Source organism: Orycteropus afer, unplaced genomic scaffold (assembly GCF_000298275.1).
Source record: "Orycteropus afer afer isolate SDZICR_OR568_19922 unplaced genomic scaffold, OryAfe1.0 scaffold00366, whole genome shotgun sequence".
Classification (NCBI taxonomy): domain Eukaryota; kingdom Metazoa; phylum Chordata; class Mammalia; order Tubulidentata; family Orycteropodidae; genus Orycteropus; species Orycteropus afer.
The window spans coordinates 1561798-1581675 of record NW_006921953.1 but is presented as its reverse complement, the minus strand read 5'-3'; the positions used below and the strand labels follow the sequence as shown (position 1 = coordinate 1581675).

Sequence of the window (19878 nt, the reverse complement as noted above, 5' to 3'; positions counted from 1 at the left end):
GCCCTCCTCCCCAGGTCTCAAGGGCTGCTGGGACTCACCTGTTGGAATGGACTAAAAGGACCTGTGTGTGCAGGTACTCCCTGCCACCCTTGGGCTGGCACCCAGGCAGTCCTTGAGGGGAAGGGGTATGCCTGGGCCACCCTTGAGACCTGCAGCATGGGCAGTTTGAGCCTGGGCTGCCCGTCCAGGCATTTTCTATAGCACTTGGCTCTGCTGCATCCAAGGAGGCAGGAACTCTTCAAACCTCGTTTCTTACCAGGAGAAGGCTCTCTGGCCTTGGCCCCACAGATACTGTATTTTCACTAATAAGTCTTGGCAGTAGAGTGATTAAGTACTCAGCTGCCAACCAACAGACTGGCAATTGAACCCCACCAGCCGTTCCATGGAAGAAAGATGTGGCAGTCTACTTCAACAGATAACAGCCTTGGAGACCTTATAGGGCACTTCTGTCCTGTCCTATAAGGTTGCTATTAACTTGGGGTTTTATCATTAAAAGTTTCTTTTTTTAAAAACTTCCTTTGTCCATGGTCTTGCCTGATGAAAATGAGGAACGCCCAGCCAGAGACCAAGGTGGAAAAGAGGAAGTAAGAGCAACCACCAGGAACTGTGTCCCGGACCAGGCAGTGAGCACTTAAATCCTTCCAGCTCTGAGTCAGGTCCGCCCACTGGGAAGTAGAGGGGTGTGAATTAACTTAAGGTCCAAAGCCAGGACACAATGGAGTTAAGACTCAAACCAAAGCTTGGGCCCCAGAGCTGGACTAATTATATTCAACAAGTATTTATTGAGTGTCTATTATGTGCTAGATACTGTTCAGATACTTGGGACACATCAGAGAGCAAACAGCGATCCCTGCCCTCGTGGAGCTTACAGTCTAGCATTTATAACCATTTCACCTGCACAGTGACCCTGGGCAAGTCTGTACTTCTCTGTGCCTCAACTGCCCAGTGAGGATATAAGTAGGCCTGGCACAGACATGGGCAGTGTGTTTGGTGTCCTGCCAATGCCAAACAGGGTTTCCTGCCCCTACCTCACCCCACCCCCCAGACAATAGATAGGGCTGGAAATTGATTTTTAATAAGAAAGCCCACTAGGTATAGGGCAGAGAGGTTGAAGTGAGATTGTCTGGTGTGTGGTGGTGGTGGTGGTGGTGTTAAGGGCCAGGCTCTCACAAGGCCTGGGCTGGCTATACAAACTGTTGCTGCTGCTGCTGCTGTTTCTTGGTGGCTGCCTTGCTGGCAAGGTCTTTGGCCTTCTCTGTAGCTGCCAGTGCTGTCTCCTTTGCCTTTTCCTTGGCTTCCTTAGCGGTTTCAACAAGTGTTTTAGAAGGGGCCTCACCTGTAGCAAAGGGCAAGGGTCTGGCTTCAGGTGACCCCAAGATGACCCACTTAGTTACCCCCTCTCCTATGGGCCAATACAGACGAGTCTCAAACTGGGACACTGACTGACCCAGGCACCACACCCACCAGGGTGGAGCTGAAACTTGGCCCCAGCTTCTCCCTGTGAGGCTCCCCCCGCACGGTCCAGGGCTCTCACCTTGCAGTTTGGCTAAGATGTATTCAAAACCCTTCATAGTCTTGGTCACGTTGCTTTTAAACCGGGCCAGACCAAATTCCTGGCAAAAGATGAGAGAGGGAAATGTGCTGAGCCCCACTGACCCAGCCTCTAGGCCAAACGCCTTGAAGCTTCAGCAGCTCCCACAATGCTGCTCACCTGGACAGCTCTGGAGACACCAAACAAGCTCGAGGAGACCCAGGCTTCCCGGCGGATTTCGGTCCAGCCGCTGTTATCAGAGTTCACACAGTAAACACAGCGTTCCTCCACCACCTGCGTAAGGAGTCAGCCCAGCCACTTATCTTGGGAGTCTTTCATTTTGCCATCTTGCACAGAAATTTAACCCCCCACCTTTTTTTAACAATGCAAACAATAAAACAAAAATTTATTCTTTCCCTTTAAAGTCTTCCCTAAGGAGTTGCATTTATGGACAGAAAGAAACATACCCATTAAAAAAAGGTCACTGTGCTTTCTAATAACCTCTCTTCTGACCAATTAAACTGTAAGGCACATGGACTTTTCTTTTTTTTTTTCCCCCCTGGTCTTTGTATGAAAATGTCTTTAATTCTGCCCCTTCCCTCATTATGGTATACATATAACTAACAAAACATATACCAACTCAGTAATTTCTACATGTAACAGTACAACAAAGTGCCGCCCAGCCCAGTCCTGGCCTTGGATTTTCTGTTTTTGTATTTTTGTGTCTAGATGTGTAGTGTTAGCTTGTCTTCATCCACTGCAACTCTTGAGTTGACAATCACCACACGTGTCATAATCAGAGAAGAGAAAGTTGGCTAATACTTTGAGGAGGAACACATCTCACAGGGACATAGTACCTCATGGTAGTCATTTGTGATGTCTTCAGATACTATTCAAACAAAACAGTTCTGTTACTGGACTAAGTCACCTGTTCCTTCTGTGACCTTGTAGGACACTTCCCCTCTCTGAACCTCACTTCCCTCTTGCAATGCCAGACTCCCCGTGGTGTTGTAAAGATGAGCTGAGAACAAGAGTTCTTCGAAAACTTCTGGTGTATTCACATGTGAGGAAGATACTCTAGAATGCTTCTTAAACCATGAGTTTTCAACTTTTTTAAGGCAAGGGATCAAATGTATGTGGAACCTCTCTCCCTGAAATGTCAGGCAGCAATCTATTACAAAACAAATAAAAGCAGAACTCTAATCAAAGTAGTAAAAAGCAAAGCCTCACCCTCCCAAGCACACTCAAGGTGCCCTTATGTCTCAATGGACTTGTGTTTGAAACCAATTCCTCATTCCCTCAGAACCAGTCCTTAGTGACACAACCTAAGTGTGTGCCAGGCACATTGCTGAGTGCTTTGTACTGAGTACTTACAACTCTGTAAGACAGGTAGCCTTGCCCCATTGTACATATGAGTCAAAGGATGGGTCTAAAGACTAACCAGCTGAAAAGATAATCTGAGGCTCTACTCCAGAACTATCATGCCTCAGTAACCCAGACATGCTTCAGACCACATGAGCTCCTCCAAGGCTCTCCAGCCATAAGTACCTGAGAACAGCTCTGCTTATGAGGGAGAGGAGCTCACCATCAGCCGGGCGTGGTTGATGTTCCAGGTGAAGGTAGTCATGGTCTGATTTTGTGGGTCCACAATAGAATCTTCCAGGATGTACACCGAGTGAGCAACATTAGCAGGAAACAGTCGCTCCGCCCAGCGGGGCATCCTGTTGGTCTTGGTCAGGAGTCGCCGGGACAGAAGCTTCTGGTCAGGGGTCACCTCCCGGTGTACTATGTCTTCCGTCAAGACATGTTTGCTGCAGGTGACAAAGGTGATCCTCAGGAGTCTTCCCATGATAGGCTGCATGTTGGGGCTTCCACTTGGGGGTTTCCCAGCCCAGACTGGCCATGCTTTCCTGCAATCCTGCACTCTAATCCTGGCTAAGGCCCACACCTAAACTGAGTCCCTTTAGCCTATCCCCAGAGCAAATTCCAACTTTTGCCCTCTCCCTTACCTAGATTCCTGGGCCTTTCATCAGCGCTAGACCTAACGATTTATTGCACCATGGGGGAGAAGAAAGGGGCAAGAGGCCTAATGTCCAACCCCAAGATCTCTCCCAACTCCTGTGCCTCTTCCTGTCACCCCATCCTAAGATATGGGAGCCTTCGACTAAGGATTTACGAAAACCACTGCCCAGGCCCAGCCTCCTTCCAGGACTCTACAGGCCTGGCCTGGATACTTCCTCAATAAAGTCCTCGTGCCCTAAAGAATGCCACAGTTCAAGGATTCTTCCTCTGAGACTCGGTGTCGAATTCTGCCAGCCCCCCTATTTGGGAAGGTCGCCCACCCTTAGATCTCCAAGCATTGAAGGGAGGGTTGATTTTCCAGGTCACTTACCTGTAGGGATTCGGGTACCTCTGCCAGAAGGCGGCGAACACTTGGTCCCAGGAACTCCGGAGCACGCTCTGGCCCAGAAAATACTTCACCATCGTCCCGGCCGGGGTGGGCTCAGCACCCACGCAGCATCAGGGGTGCGGAGCCCGGGGGGCAAGCGGAGGCCGGGCCGGGGCTCGGCGCACGCCCGCCAGGCTGGCAGCTCAGTCACCGTCGTACCGCGCCCTACCCGCCGCCGCCGCCGCCATGAGGAGTAGTCAGGGCGCGCGCCACTTCCGGCGCAGCACCCAACACTTCCGGCGCCGGGGCACGTGACCCCGCAGTCCCGCCCCCTCGCCCTCTCGCCCCCTCCCGCGGGCGGGATTCACAGCGCTGCGGCCAGGAGCTGGGCCGTCGCGGAGCTGGGTTCGGTTAGCAATCCAAACCTACCCTGAGACACAGTAGGGCCGACGTGGGAGCAGGTTGGGCGGCGGCGTGCAGCGCCGAGAAGGGCGCTGCCCCGCGCGCTCCCAGGCCGCTCCGGGTCTTAGTCTCTTTGAAGGAGGATCAGTACCTGGGGCCAAAGATCGGGGGCAGGAGGGGACGCCGTCGAGGTGCGAGGCCGGAGCCGCGGTGTCCGGAATTGCAGCTTGGCGCGAGCCGTCGGGATCGGAGGCTTCGGCGCTGCCTGGGCCGTGCGGAGATCCGGGTTTACCTTCCGTCCCCGCTCTGGACCCCGACGTGGGTGAGGCGGCCCCGGGAGCATGAGCGGGCAGCGCGTGGACGTGAAGGTGGTGATGCTGGGCAAGGAATACGTGGGCAAGACAAGCCTGGTGGAGCGATACGTGCACGACCGCTTCCTCGTGGGGCCCTATCAGAATGTGAGTGCGCCCCGCGGGGCCAGGTGTGTGTGTGTGGGATAGCCCGCAAACGTGGTGCTCATTTCTTTCCCCTCATTGCAGACCATTGGGGCCGCCTTCGTAGCCAAGGTGATGTCCGTTGGAGATCGGACAGTGACTTTGGGTATTTGGGTAAGTCTCCTGGGCAAGAGGTCCTGGGGAAACTCACTCCTGAGAAGGATTAAGCCTGCCCATCACTGGCTTAGGCCCCCAGGCCATTTCTCTTGTCTAGACCCATGTTTGTTTATTTGGAAAATGAAGGTCTGGAGGATGTGGCCATTGTGTGCAGTTTTGGGAGTAGTCTAGCAATTTAAGCTAGAGCTGAGCATCCCCCTGTTCTTCAGGACACTGCAGGCTCTGAGCGCTATGAGGCCATGAGCCGAATCTACTATCGGGGTGCCAAGGCTGCCATCGTGTGCTATGGTAAGGTGGGTTCTTGCCAGTTCCTCAGGTGGGGTGTGTGTGTGTGGGTGCGCGAGTGCGCGCGTGTGCCAGCATACCCAAAGAGATCAGCTCCTGACCCTTTGTTGTATGTCCTGGGTGCCTCACAACTCAAGACCTCACAGACAGCAGCAGCTTTGAGAGAGCAAAGTTCTGGGTGAAGGAACTGCGCAGCCTAGAAGAGGTAGGTGACCACACCTAGCCAAGAAACCTAGGGCTGAGACTCTGGTCTATGAGGGTGACCCTGACCTTGCTTTCTGCCCCAGGGCTGTCAGATCTACCTGTGTGGCACTAAGAGTGATCTGCTGGAGGAAGACCGACGGCGTCGGCGTGTGGACTTCCATGATGTCCAGGACTATGCAGACAGTATTGCTCCTCAGTCCCTAGGGGTTGGAGGGGCGGGGAGGGGGGGGGATGGCTGCTTGGTTGGGTCAGAGAATAGGGACTGCTTGGCTGCCATGGCAGGGTCTCTGAGGCTTTCTAGGCTCCTTGAACCTGTGGGGTTCAGATTTTTCCCGTTTGTGCTATATCCATTTTCCCAGGTATGAGGGTTTAGTCACTTTTCTTTATAGATATCAAAGCTCAGCTCTTTGAAACATCCAGCAAGACTGGCCAGAGTGTGGGTGAGTGTTGTCCTGGGGCCTCCCAGCAGGAACAGGCAGGGGCACCCATGGAAAGAGGCGGCCTTAGAGGGCTGGGTCACTGGATGATTCCAGGGCTGCTGGCATTGGGCCCTTACTGATCGTCCTTTTTCCTGCCAGACGAGCTCTTCCAGAAAGTGGCAGAGGATTACGTCAGTGTGGCTGCCTTCCAGGTGATGACAGGTGTGTGTTTCCCCAGTCTCTGTGGAGACCTCCTCTGGGCCGTTGGCACCTGATCCCCTCAGCGGAATGGTGCTGAGCTGCCATCTCTCTTTAACAGAGGACAAGGGTGTGGACCTGGGCCAGAAGGCAAATCCCTATTTCTACAGCTGTTGTCATCACTGATACACCACCCACCTGGCCTGGGGGAATTAAATGTATTCCCGAGGGGCTAGACCCAGCTCGTCTGGGCTTGGGTGGTCACATGTCTGAGCTACCCCAGGTCCCCATGGCAGCAGAGGTTGCACCTGCCTGTGCTGGCCCATGGTACGGAGGCAGCATTGAGCTGACTGATGGAAACAAGGAGGGCTGAGGGCCGACTTGGACCCCAGGCTTCTACCCTGGACAGCACATTTGTCTGCAGATTATTTAAGTGGCTTCTGACTTGTAAATAAAATCAGTGCACTGTGAATCACACTCAGCCCCTTTCCCTGCTGTGTGGGTATCAAGACGCCTAGCTCTTCCTAGGGCCACCTGACTGGTGTCACTTCCTGTATTAAGGCTACTCCTGTCTCCATTTTCCTTTAAAAGCCAAGTAGCTGAGATACTGGAGAGAGAGAGTACCCTTTTCTGTTCTTTAATCAGGTAAAGACGGGGTGAGAGGCTGGAGTTGGGGTAGTGCAAAGCTCACTGTTCCTTCTGGGTGCCCAGAAAAGCAAGGGGTGCAGTTAAGTGCCTTGAGACAGGTTGGTCTGGCTGGCTGCATCTGTCATGTCTGAACCCGAGTCAGGTCCTGAGCTTCCCAGTAACATCCTATAATGTGACTTAATGGTGGAAAGGTTATACATTCTGTGAGACAGGAAAGTCTTAAGGACACAGATTCTGATCCTATTTAGTTACTGTATCAGAAAACAGATTTAAACTCCAGCTGAATTTCTGTAAAGTAAGATGACTACTGTCTAGCTCAGGTTTATTTACAGTCTAAGTGACTAAGTACTACATACTCATCTTCCTGTTCTCCCTTGAGGGGTTATGCTGAATGAAGTTAGCTGTTCTCCCTTGAGGGGTTTTGCTGAATGAAGTTAGGACTGGGTTAAAAAGAGGGTCAAATTCTCTCAGTTCCGAACGCATATTTTTGGGCTTAGAAGTTGAAGCATTTCTGAAGAATCAGGTGTTACTGTAAACAGGATGAAGCTTCCTTTGCAACCAAAAGGAACTGTATTGCAGCCCTTTCCGTCCTGGAAGGTGTGGCCTCATCTTCCTTTTCACCCTTGGCCTCTGCTTTCCTACATTAGGCCTAGGCAGGTGCCCAACACCTGCCTCTGAAGAATGAAAAATTTGACCAAGATGGTGAAATTCTTGCTCAGAAAGTGCTTTGGTTCCACTTCCTTTTTAAAAACCAATTCCTCAAAATACTCTTCCTTTATGGGTGATGGAGCCTTCCTGTAGAGGGACTAAAACTGACACCAGCCACTCCCAAAAGGACAGAAAGACCCTTAGGCAGCCAGTCACAACAGGGAGGAAACCCATGTAGTTTACCCCATGGTATGTTTGGAGGAAGGGCTCGGCTCTAGCATGTCTCCACCTTAGGAACTAACTGGGGGTAGCTTCTGCTCTTACCCCAACCAGTCCACCCTTCTGTTAGACTACATCTCCCCACGGACAAGAAAACAAAACACAGGGCAAGGGCCATAAGAGTAAAGTTAAACTTTACTTTACAGTAATTATTTTTCTATATACAAAGAATTACAGTACATGTTCATGGGGACTCCTAGCATAGGGCTCCCCTCTTCTTCACTAGGAGTTTCACTTACAGCTGACAATCTGTGGGGGAGGGGGCAAAAAATGTGATGGATCTCGGCTATCCCCTCCCCCACCCCTTTCTTAAAAATATAAAGACAAATCTCTATTGTCAGCTTGTTTCTTTGCCAAGACCTAGAAAGCTGCTCTTCCATGAGCTCCTGTGTGCTGTAGTCGACCACATTTAGCACTCTCACCTACATGCACACACAGGCAGCACCCTGCAGACCTGGAGAGCCTCCACTCTGCCCTACCCCAGAAGTTTATGGCCACCAGAGCCCTGGGTCTCCACTCTTGCTCCCTGTTGCACACTTCCTACCCTCAAAAAGCTCTGCTTGACTTTCAGGGGTTACTTCCAAAGCCCCCAAAGCCTGATGTTTGCAAAGTGGTGGGAAAGCAGCTCTAGCAGAGAGACCACATAAGAGTTTAACATGCTGTTTTCGCTTACGTCGTTGGGAAACATTTCTTCCTAGGTTGTGGATTTCTAATTAAAATAAACTCTTTCCACTTCCTTAAGAAATGTTACCCTTAATCTTCATAAGCAACAGAGGTGCTCCCATGAGGTAGAGATGGGGTAGAAGGTAACCAAGGGAGACCCACCCCCAAGAGCTCTCTACCAGCCTGTTCCAGGCAGTGAATGGAGGCTATGGTCATGGTGAAACTGGCTCTGAGGAACTTGCAGGCCACCGTGATAAGGACTCGGGCTCTCCTCTACCTCTGGATTCCACTGGGCCATTCCAGGACTGGGTCTAGGCTTCACTGAGGCTCTGCTTTCTCTTACCTCTACCAGAGCCTCAAAGAAACCTTTCTACACAAAACTTACTCTCAAATAAGGAACCCAGTTTCTCAAGTTGCCAGTCCCTCATTCCTTGGCAGTGCTTATTTATACCAGGAAATTAGCACCATTGCATTTTTGTGTACAAAGTTATTTTCTATTATTTCAGTTTCTACTACAGCATCCTCTGGCCCTGCTGAAGTGGCCCTTGGAAGCTCAGCTGAGCATTAACTGGCCATAGCCAATGAAAGTCTCCTGTAGCAGCTACCTAGCTCTAAGTGATCTGGAATGTCTAACACTGGAGCAGCACACATGCTACTCAGCAGGAAAGGAGACTTGAGGGAGCACTTTTCCTGCCATTATCTCAGAGAGATTCTGACACTGGGCCATCTCTTGACAAATTCCAAAAGGATGACAATTTCCCAAAAGCCTTAGGAGAAAACCTGCTTTGTAGGACCCAAGGGCAGAATCTGTGCAGATACAGTACTTTCTGGATTACTCTCTACAGGGGAAGCTGCGCGATTAGACTTCCTTTCTACGCTGTGTTCTTACAAGGCAACCTTAGAACATACAACCTGGCTCCAGTGACAGATGTGCCAACTCTGGGAAAGGCATTCCAAGGCACTCCATGCCCTGAACCTGGGGTGGTGTAGAGAATGTCATATGGAGGGTAAAATAGTTATTTTCATCAAGCTAAAAATGTGGGTGTGATCATCATTCAGGAGAGGAACTACAGACGATTTAAATCATCTCAAACTCAAATCATCTCAAACTCATTAACTTCAGAGGAAATTAAACATCTAAAAACATGGATACTTTTGCAACAATGACAACTAGTTTGCTACCAGAATGGGTTGGTTGCAGTAAGAGGAGTCACTGACACTTGGAATACAAATTCAATAATTTTCGTAATTTTTTTCCTGACCTGACAGGGCTAGGAAGGTACTCTAGATACCTCTGGAGTAATCCCATCTTGGTTGCCTCCTGGAAAAAGTCCCTGGGTAGCTAACTTGGCAGACTCTCTTGAGAGCCTATGATATCCAAGCAGTTGGCCAAACACCAAAATACCACCATGTACAAAAATCAGAAATTTCTAAGAAAAGGATTTCCTTTCATTGCCAATCCATATCCCCTTGAGGGAAGGTCTCATTTACAGGCTTCTAGGGAATTCATGAGGGCCAGCAATGTCACTCCCTACCTTCAAGCACAGTTCAATTTCCCAACACTTGACCTGATTTTGCAGTTAATTTTTACAGGGACTGTTTTCATGATCTTAACCTAAGATCAGGTACTGCTACCAGTGGGCCCGATAGGTCAACTTTCTACTTTCCATTCAACAACCTGAGTTTTTCCAATGGCCCTGGACAGAAGCCTGGTTATATCAATGCATTTAGATGAGGGAATGCCCCTAAAGCCAAGCTCAGCTCAGATATTGTTTTCTCAGGCAGGTCTGGAATGAAGTTTGCAGTGAATGGAGGAGAGTGGAAAGAAAAAAGAAAACCACAAAGTGGCCAGTCACAGCCCTACCTTCCCCTCAATCCTTTCTGTCCTGTGAGACATTTCCAGAGTGGCTGGCTGTCAAGTCAAACACCAACCAAAGCCGATGTCAGGGAAGCTACTTCAGGATAAAACTTCACTGAAAAAGTTTACAAAGCCTGCACCCTCCCCCCAAAAAATTCACAGTTTATTTCATGAAACAAAGAGCTACGGTAATTTAACACACAACATAGTGGAAAGGAGATTCTGACAGTCCAGTGCAGATTATCTTGTTCTGCTCACAACTACAGATGACAGGAGAATAAAGGGCACCACAGGACTGGCACCAAACAAACCCTACTCATACAACCTAATAGATTAGAGAAAAGGACCTACTAGCTGAAGTTACATACTTATTCTCACACATGATAAATACTTAATATAATGAACTTTAATGTTCTTGGGTGGATTTCTTTAAAAATATCTTTTTCATGGTTTAAAATTCTTTTAAAAGAAAATAAGATGCTTTATGCTTTCTCTTTCTTTTGAACAAAGAGCTTTCCCCTCTCTGATGGTCTGGGAAAAGATACAGAATGAAAAGGGAGAACTAGGCAAGTGGAATTCAGAGAGGCGATTCCGAGGTCTAAGTGAGATGCAGGGATAGGCCCCTCAACTCAGGTCAGCCCTACCCTACCTTGTCCTTCTGCCTGAGTTCAAGTGTCTCATCCCGAGAGACAGACTTTGGGAAATAAAAGCAGATTTCTTTTAAAAATCTTAATATAAAGCGCAAATGCTTCTATAACAACTATTCCCTCCTTGGAAGTGATGGGAATAACCACTATAGGAACTTAGGAGGAAACAAGGACAAAATACAGAATCCTGCTGAGGGTGTAAAAGCCCTAACAAGCAGAATAGCCAGGAGATGTTTGGGCCTAGAGATGGCCTGTTGGCTAAAGCTGCTGGCTAAGTTGGCAAAGCAGAGAGGTAAACATGTTTGGTCTAGGGACAAAGGAGGAGTGGATAAATGGGAGGGAACTGGCCAAACAGCTCTTCCTGTTGGCAGTCAGTGAGCTGGGTGAATGGCAGGGCAGGGTAGCACCAACAGATTTCCCAGCCCTTGGGCCCCAGCTCTGGGCAGCAGTAATAGATCATCAGCAGTTATGAAAAAACATCTTCGACTAGACACTGCTCTGAACACCATGGAACCAGTCTTGCCAGTCTTAGGGGAAGCGTTCTGGCTTGGCTTTGAGCTAAGTCAGCAGGCAGGTGCTCTCAATACAGAGCACAGCAATTCTCAGAGAGGAATGGGAAAACAATAATTCCCTCCACTCAGGTGGACAAAGAATAGGGGGAAAGCAAGTAATTTCCCATTAAGATCTGGCAATTTCCCTGAAGCTGGGGTATCTAGCTCAGAGATTGCACAAGTTCCCCATGTCCACTGCCCGACACTTAAATGTGAAAGCACCTGGGTGTTTAGGGCAGGGATGGGGTGGGGGTGGTTGTTGCTATGTGCTGTCGAGTCGGACCCGACTCATAGCGACCCCTCCTTGGGTTTCCGAGGCAGTATCACTACAGAAGTAGATTGCCCAACCTTCCTTCCGAGGAGTGGCTGGTAGGTTTGAACCACCAGCCTTCTGGTTAGCAGTCAAGTGCCTTAGGCACTACGCTACCAGAGCTCCCGGAATGGGGTGGATTCATGTAAAAAGAAGAATCGGTAGAAAAGAAAGGTAAGCTTGCCAATTGCCTGGTTCTGCTTCTGGAAAGCTACAGTCTCTTAAAGCCCAGATCCCCTTAACCAGATCATCCACCAATCTTAAGCAGATCTTCAGAGCCTGCACAGCCCAGATGGAATCAGCAGTGGCTGCCTCAGCAACAGCCCCACTTAGCATTGATGCAGCAACCTCTCCTCTACAGAGGAGATACTTGTGAGTGTTCTTACAGGTACACATCCTCAGGCACACCCCAACCAGGAGACATTTACTAAACACAATCACTTCTCAGTCCACAAAGAGCATTTCTTTTGAGTCAGGAGATCCATGGCCCTCAGCATTTTTTTTTTTTTTCCCCTCCTTTTTCCTGGTTAAAGGTTCTGGGCAGCCTGGGAAGCCAGGCAGACATGTTAGGCTCCCAGGAATCAGGCCTTACTTATCTCTGTGTAATGGACTAGCACTGGCCTAGCACACATGAGCCACTGAACATCATTTCCTCCCAAGATTCTTCAGTTGCCCTCAATGGAACTCTGTAGGGCTGGGAAAACAGCTTTGCGAGCCCCCTACCTTGTAACCTCACCAGCGGAATTGAATTCCATGCTTGACTCCAGAGTGGACTTTTATTTCAAGTTTACCATGTGTAAAGGTTGTGGGAAAGAGACCCAAGTCTGTCTGTCCCCTTGGCTGGGGCCTACCTGGATTTCCATACATGGTTTACACAACCATAAGCCCCCACTAGCTAATGTCACAAGAGTTTCTGAGTGTTGAGATATAAGGAAAGCATAACAATGGAAAAGTGTTGGGGGGTATGTCTGTTTTTTAAGGGGGAAACGAAAAGATTTTCCCTCCCCAAATGGTACCCTGGGGGCAGTTTGTCTGGCCATGATGTTTACTAGTATTATTTCTGTTCTGATTCTGCACACTTGTGACTGGAAGGAGCCTGGTTAAGAGCTGGAACTGTATTTTGCTCTGGTTTAGGGTCTTGCCCTCTTCCAAGAGACCAGCAAGTCTGTGCCAATGTCTGTGTGTTCGCAGAGGACCAGCATGACTGTGTCAGTGTCTGTCCAGCCACCATGGGCCAGAGCCCTGGTCCCAGGGAGGCCTTTCCTAGGACCCAGGGACTCTGCTCTGTGGTAGCCAATTTCTCCTCAGTGGGGAGAGAGGCTTGGGCATTCCCAAGAGACCTGAAGGACTGCCCACTCAGTGTTGTCCCTTTGGCAGCAAGTCCAGGTAGTTGCTGGCCTCCAGTCATCTGCTTCACCAAGCCTGGGGCTTGGCTGGGAAGCCCTGGGGTCTTCTCAGCCTCTGCAGGTGCTCTTCCGGAGGCCTGAGTTGCTGGCTCATATAAAAAAGCCTTGGCAGGAGGCTGAGAAAGAAGTCTGGGTTGGGAGAGTGATTTAACAGCTTGCCAGGGATGCTTTGAAGGGGTTGCTGCTTTCCCAGGTGGTGAGAGTACAGGGTCTGACACGCTACCCTTCTCACCAGCTCGAGGCATCTGCCCCAGAACTTTGCCAGCAGGCCAAGAGCTTGACTCCAAAACTGGCATCTTCTCATCGGCCTGTGGTGTGCCCTCCTGAGGAGAAGGTGCCCGCTCCTTCTGGCGAGGAGTTAGGTCTATGAGATCCATAACCAAAGCAGCTCTATTTTTTGACTGAGTATTCTGGTCCACAGGCCTCAGTGCTTTTTCTTTAGCAACAAGGGTCTGGACCACAGCTGATAGTACTTTCTCAGGAGGTGGGAGTCTCTGGGACAGAGAGGCATGGGATTTGTCAAGGGGCCTGTCTGAAGTCTGGGTTTTGGGACCACTGGTGATTAGGAGTCTGTCTGGCGGTGTAAGTCTCAGGCCAGCAGGGACTGGGGCTTTCTCCAATGGCTGAGGCCTTGGGCTGGCAGCACCTATTGATTTATCCAGCCTTGAGCCAGGCGTACCCAGAGATCTTTCCAGTGGTTGGGACCTGACTGAAGGTGAGGAACTTGGGCCGGTCACTGAAGAGGGTTTGTCAGAGAGCTGGGGTCTTGGTCCTGCTATTGCAGGAGACTTGTCCACTGGCCTCTGACTGGATCCCAAGGATTGGAGTTTGGTCCCTGGCCCAGCAAGGTCCCTGACCCGATCTAAAGGCTGAGGCCTACAGTCAGTTCTCTCAAGAGGTCTTTCAGGCAGCGGTGGCCTCTGACAAGTTCCTGCCAGAGCTTTTTTGGACAGTGACGATGTCTGGTTGGTGTCAGCAGGTGGCTTTTCCGACATCTTGGGCCCCTGAGCAGCCATTCCTGATGATTGCTCTGCTGGGTGAGAGCTTGGGCCTGGAGGCAGCGGTACTGGGGGAGGCACATACTCACGGATCTCCCCGGGTTCCAGAGGGTTGGGCCCACAGGGGTCATGCTCAGTACAAGACAGACGCCCATCCAGTTTGGAGATGAAGAGCATTCCTTCCCGATGCTGCTTGCAAAAGGAACTGGGGCACATTTCACAGAAGGAGGCTGCTTCCTTCCCACAGATGTCACACTGATGCCAAGGACACTCCCATTTTCCTGAAAATATAAGAGTAAAACAAAAGCTTAGGAAAATAAGATATGCCATCTGTGGCCTTAAGGAATTTCAAAGCCTCTTTCAAATTGCTACCTTCTTCAGAGCATTTATGCCATTTACCTGATTGCTCCCTTTCCCTAGAATTTCAGTTTCCTCTTCTGTACAAAACAACACATAAAAATAGGGAAGTATCAAATAGAAACTAAGTATAAACTAAATATACTCCACTAAATATAGTGGAGGACTAAGTCTATATTTCTATGACTATTCCAACCAAAGAAGAGAAGGGAAACAATAAAACAAAAAGCTCCCCCCAATACTAACTTTTTGTCTTATTCAGCCTTTAAATATTTACACTCCAGTTTACTTGGTTACTAACAAGGATAGGAAAAAGGTATACAAGATATACAAAAGATATACAGTTTACCTTTGCTTAGTTTTAAATCTCGAAATAGCACAAAAATCTACCAGCACTGTCCACACAGAACTGTGAACAAGATCCAAAGCTAACTTTCTATTATTTCACGAATTTCCGTTATTTCATGTTGCTACCATGGACAGTATTTCCACCTTCATCTCCCTACCAATGATCTATGTGAAACTTCACTCTTAGCTCACAGGCAAGATCAGTTCCGTCACAACCTGTGAAAGCTACAGTCCTGACTGACCAATTCTGAAATGACTCCTCATTTCATTTCCTGGCACTAACAGGTCAATGCTACCTAATTTCCGTTATTTCATTACTCTAGCACATTGAGGGAAAGTCAATTCAGGGACAAAAATCTTTCATTCCAACCCCAAAGTTCTTCTCTCTGCAATTCTGGAAAGTAGGCTAGTTAGTATAATCTCATCCTTCTGGTTTCTCTCCTTTATCCCTAAAAATAGATGGCATATCCATATCCCTAAAATTCTCTAACCCCAAATCACCACTCCAAAGTCAGTGACTTCTCCAACCACAAATTACTGTGAACCACATCTGCTCAGCAGCTATCTCAGGTGTGCACAGATACACTCACATCACCCCCAGAGAAAGAGTCTACTTTATAAAGTAAAGGGTGGGCTCTGGTCATACCATGGCTAATGCATTTGGCTGCTAACCAAAACTTTGGCAGTTTGAACCCAACAGCTGCTCTGTAGGAGAAAGATGAAGCAGCCTGCTTTGATACAGATTTACAGCCTTAGAAAAAACAAAGGGGGTTGTTATGAGTTGGAATCGACCTGATGATAGTAAGTTTGCTTTTTAGGTTTTACAATGGAAGTGGCTCAGGGCGGGAGAAAGGGAAGATTGATAGGGTGTCAGTACAGGTCTCACTGACTAAAAGGGCCTGAAGGCTCCACTGTGTTCCATCTTTTTCCTCCAGAAAGGCCATGAAGCCAGAAACCCCAGCTTTCAATCTAACGCCTCTATCTGTCTGCTCTGATAAGACCAACCAGTCATTTCACCAGTCTTGACTTTCAGTTTTATCATCTACACCATGAAGAGAAGACCTACTTCAGTGGGTTGCTGTGAGGATGAAATGACATAAATGTCACTTTCATGCAGTGGTGAGTTCCTGTCTTTTCTGTGACCTAATATTCCAGACATTTCTTGTCATTTATTTCAAGAATGAGAACTAGACCATACTCCTTCAACACTACGCATGGAAAACCAAAGGACACTTTCTTCCAGACTGAAGTTAACAGCATGAGGTCCTGAGAATTCTGACAGAGAATAAGCAGCGCTCAGAGGAATTTTGGCACAAACCTGCTGGGCGCTTGGTTAGATTGAGACAGTCTGCATGGTAGACTTTTGGGCAGCCAGGCTTCTTGCAAGAGACGAGCTGCCCAGCATCCCCACAGCTGAAGCACTCATCCTCTCGCTCCTTTGTTACTTCACCTTGGGTTCTGCGCTTCCCTTGCTGTTTCTTCTTGAATTTCTTGGACTTTTCTTCTGTGGCTATGGGCTGATTCTAGAAACCAGATATTCAGAGTCAGCATTCTGTTTATTTCTATCAATACAATAGTTGTACCATGGTGACCAGGTTACCTATCCTCTCTCTTAGCTGTCTCTGGAAAGATAGTCACCATCGGACCGTTGTAAAGATAAAAGGCAGACAAGGCACACTATCAGTACTAATAACTGGTAGCATTAATCACCACTTTTATGTCAAATTAGGTTAAGTTCTACCACTCCCCAAGCCAGACCATGGTGCAACCAGCAGGTTTCCTCAACATTTCCTGCAGCCCACACTTTGTCATCAGATCCTATGGTTTTCATCCCATTATTCCTCTTATTCCTATTCCCATTAGCCTAGAAACATCCAGGACCAATAATCCAAGGCTTAATTAAGTGTCTTCTATTCTAAGAGTGCCATGTTTACTCCTAGTCCACGGTGATTTGCTTTCATTTCTAAACTTTTCAAGCATTTCTCTCAATGATTCACATGTGAAGCGCTGCCCTATATAGACCTCAAGGAGGCAGAACTGATATCCCTAGTACAGTTAACACTTTTAACTAATGGGTGAAGTCAATTACTAATTTATAGGAAACAAGTCAGCTGAGAAAAAGAGCATTTAACCAACCAAACAAAAAAGAAAACCCAATATAATTAAAGATGACTTTTCTTATGTAAGAAGATAGAAGAGTAATTAATGCATGTTCTTTATCTTCATGTGGTAATGCTTAAAATGAGTAACTCACTTTCTTACTGGCTTCTATGCTAATTAGCCTTTATTAAGTACTTAGTGCTAAGCTTCATAATCAAAAAAGCGTAACAGGAAATACCCAGTTGGAGTCACTGCACAGTATACTCTGCAACAAAATTAAACTTCAGTTTTTTGTGTGCTTTTACATAGGATAGAGAAATATGGAATCATCAGATGTTCATCTATTTTGGTCCTATTCATTATATGGAAAAATAAATAGTCCCTAAAAACGTTAGTTAAAAGACTATGTTATAGCAAGGAAGAATTAGAATATTTAAGAAAAGCAGTATACAGATTTGTAAATGACTCTCAATATAGAATTACAATCGGTTAAATGCACCTAAGTAGTTTATTAGGAGATGTGAAGGAGATCAGTGACCAGATTTCTATTTTCACCTTACAGCTTCTTAAGTATGAAGGCTATTGTCAAATATAGTCAAATTTCTCAAAACACTTCAACAATACCCAAAAATCTTCAGTTATGTAACCAAATTAATCACAAGTATACTGAAGTAAATTGCCAATGGCTCTATTAACATCTGTTCAATGTCATAATTTCAGAAATATCTCCTAAAGACAAAGACCCAGCCCTGATACTGGTATGGAGAGGAATACTGCACCAGTATTTCCAATGCAGAAGTTTGGAAGGATTGTACCTTTGGTCTTACACCCAGGAAGCCACTACAGTTTGGGGCTCCACATTTACAAACAGTTTTTCCATTCCCAAGACATTCCAGGTTGTAGTTGAAGGTAAGTTCTGTGCCTGTATAAGAGAATGTGAAAATGTTCATTAATATCCATAGCTTTAATAATATTATATTTGTAATAATCACAAAGGATAGTGACTTCTAAGAGAACTGATTGACATTTAAAAAAAAAAAGGACAGAAAAGAGAATTTATTAAGTCTAATCCTACTGTATTAATAAATTATAATCCTGAAAAACTATTAATCAGCTACTACAATTAAATAACAAAAAATTTAAAATGACTTTATAAGGAATAGTTAAAATAACTTTTACTATACGTTTTAATTGGGAGCTCTAGTAGCGTAGTGCCTAAGGCACCTGACTGCTAACCAGAAGGCTAGCAGTTCAAACCCACCAGCCACTCCTCAAAAGGAAGATGGGGCAATCTACTTCCATAGTGATACTGCCTCGGAAACCCAAGGAGGGGTTGCTATGAGTCGGGTCCGACTCGATGGCACATAACAACGACAGGTGTTAATTACCAAGTTTTTTTCCCCCCGATACAAGTTCAAAATACATTAATTTATAATAATAAAATAAAAATATGCAACTTATTGTACATCAAGGTGCCAGACACTAGGTTGCAAGTATGAAGAAAACCTGTCAATCTGTGCCAAGGTGAGAATATCTTCCTTAGCAGAAGCCAAGGGAGAACCATCTCAGTACAGAGTAAGAATAGACAGCTCTGGACCAGATGTCACTCTTGGCTTCACATCACAATTACATCGTGACGTTGCTGGGTCAAGACATGTAATGCTGAGAACTGAGTAGCTCATTTTTGAAATGGAGAAACTCATTTTAAAAAACTGTGTCCGTCTTTGTACATTTCAAGATTTATAAAGTTTAGAAAAGGGTATCGTGTGTGTGTGTGTGTGTGCGTGTGTGTGTATAATCTAATCAAAACATTGGGAGCTCTGGTAGCGTAGTACCTAAAGCACTTCACTGCTAACCAGAAGGCTGCTGGTTCAAACCAGCCAGCCACTCCTTGGAAGGAAGATGAGGCAATCTACTTCTGTAGTGATACTGCCTCGGACACCCAAGGAGGGGTTACTATGAGTTGGGTCCAACTCGAGTGCAAACAACAATACACCAACAACAATCAAAACATTGAAACTACATTTTTTAGTTAGTTCTTTAAATATATGAAAAATAACTTTGCTGTCAAATCATTCAACTTTATCAGACTTTCAAGTCAAATGAACATCTTAGTATTTGTCCTTAATACAACCACTTGGCTACATTCTAATTCCTAGAGACAAAGACAGACTAAGGCAGAACCTACGCATTCCTCCAATGTCAGGTTCTGTGGTGTTTGAAAGGTGAGGGCCTACAGCCCTTAAGAAGACTCGGAGGAGTCAGGGTTGAGTTTGCAAAATGAGAGAAGGGCAACTGTGAAAGCTAAGGTGAGAAAGGATACCTGGACAGCTGGTGCTTCAGGCAGACCAATTTTTGGAGAGTTCATATAAAAGTGAAAGGTCTGGAAATTTATTTCCTTAAAACCATCCAAGTCAAAATGCTGCTGTTGTTAGGTGTCATCAAGTCAGCTCAGACTCATAGCGACCCTATGAGCCAAAATACCCCCTGAAAAGTCTTCATGTATCCTTAAAAGTTTGCATACCTCATTTTGGAGTTCAGGAGATATGGAATTTTTAGATGACAAAACCTAAAGTTCAGTTTATTCAGCTCCAGATTTCACACATCCTTAATTTAATCTTACCTGCTTTGATGTCACTCAGGGCAAAAAGGCCAACACGAGTATCTCCATTCACAGACCACTTCTGTGTTTCACAGTTGGGCTGGCAGCAATGATTCATGAATCGAGCATAGTTTCCTTTGGGACCAGCATCAATGATCCGGTCCTACAATCCCAAGAGAAGCTACTCATCAGACTTCCTGAGATCTCTGATATAGTTGATTAAAATTATGATTAAGCTCTATAACAAGGTAGAGTTCCTCTTTAATGAATCCCCTGGAGAAGTAATTCTCCAACTGTAGTCCCTGTACTAGTAGCAGTAGTGTCACCATCTGGGAACTTGTTAGAAATAAAAATTCTTGGGTTTTATTCCAGATACACCGAAGCTGAAACTCTGAGGTAGGGCCCAGCGACGTGTGATATAAAT

The 19878-nt window shown here is 47.0% G+C and overlaps 3 protein-coding genes across 3 annotated transcripts in view; 1 reads left to right on the top strand and 2 right to left on the bottom strand.

Moving 5' to 3' along the window:
• Positions 1-1184: 1184 nt before the first annotated feature.
• PRELID1 (PRELI domain containing 1) lies at positions 1185-4015 on the bottom strand. The gene is made up of 5 exons (XM_007952946.2): positions 3924-4015; positions 3117-3342; positions 1712-1825; positions 1535-1613; positions 1185-1336 (listed from the first exon to the last, which is right to left on the bottom strand). Exons 1-5 carry the CDS (start codon positions 4013-4015, stop codon positions 1185-1187), a joined length of 663 nt encoding a protein of 220 aa, XP_007951137.1.
• A 648-nt stretch (positions 4016-4663) lies between these two features.
• RAB24 (RAB24, member RAS oncogene family) lies at positions 4664-6225 on the top strand. The gene is made up of 8 exons (XM_007952945.2): positions 4664-4780; positions 4862-4930; positions 5143-5221; positions 5356-5423; positions 5506-5605; positions 5812-5862; positions 6001-6063; positions 6161-6225. The coding sequence occupies exons 1-8, from the start codon at positions 4664-4666 to the stop codon at positions 6223-6225; spliced, it is 612 nt and encodes a 203-aa protein (XP_007951136.1).
• A 6472-nt stretch (positions 6226-12697) lies between these two features.
• The window catches only part of NSD1 (nuclear receptor binding SET domain protein 1), a 252169-nt gene continuing 244988 nt past the window's right edge, over positions 12698-19878 (bottom strand). Inside the window, exons 19-22 of the mRNA XM_007952943.2 lie at positions 19476-19617; positions 17668-17774; positions 16071-16275; positions 12698-14328 (exon numbers count right to left, since the gene is read on the bottom strand). Of these exons, the coding sequence (XP_007951134.1) occupies positions 12698-14328; positions 16071-16275; positions 17668-17774; positions 19476-19617 (2085 nt within the window). The remainder of the gene's footprint in view (positions 14329-16070; positions 16276-17667; positions 17775-19475; positions 19618-19878) is intronic.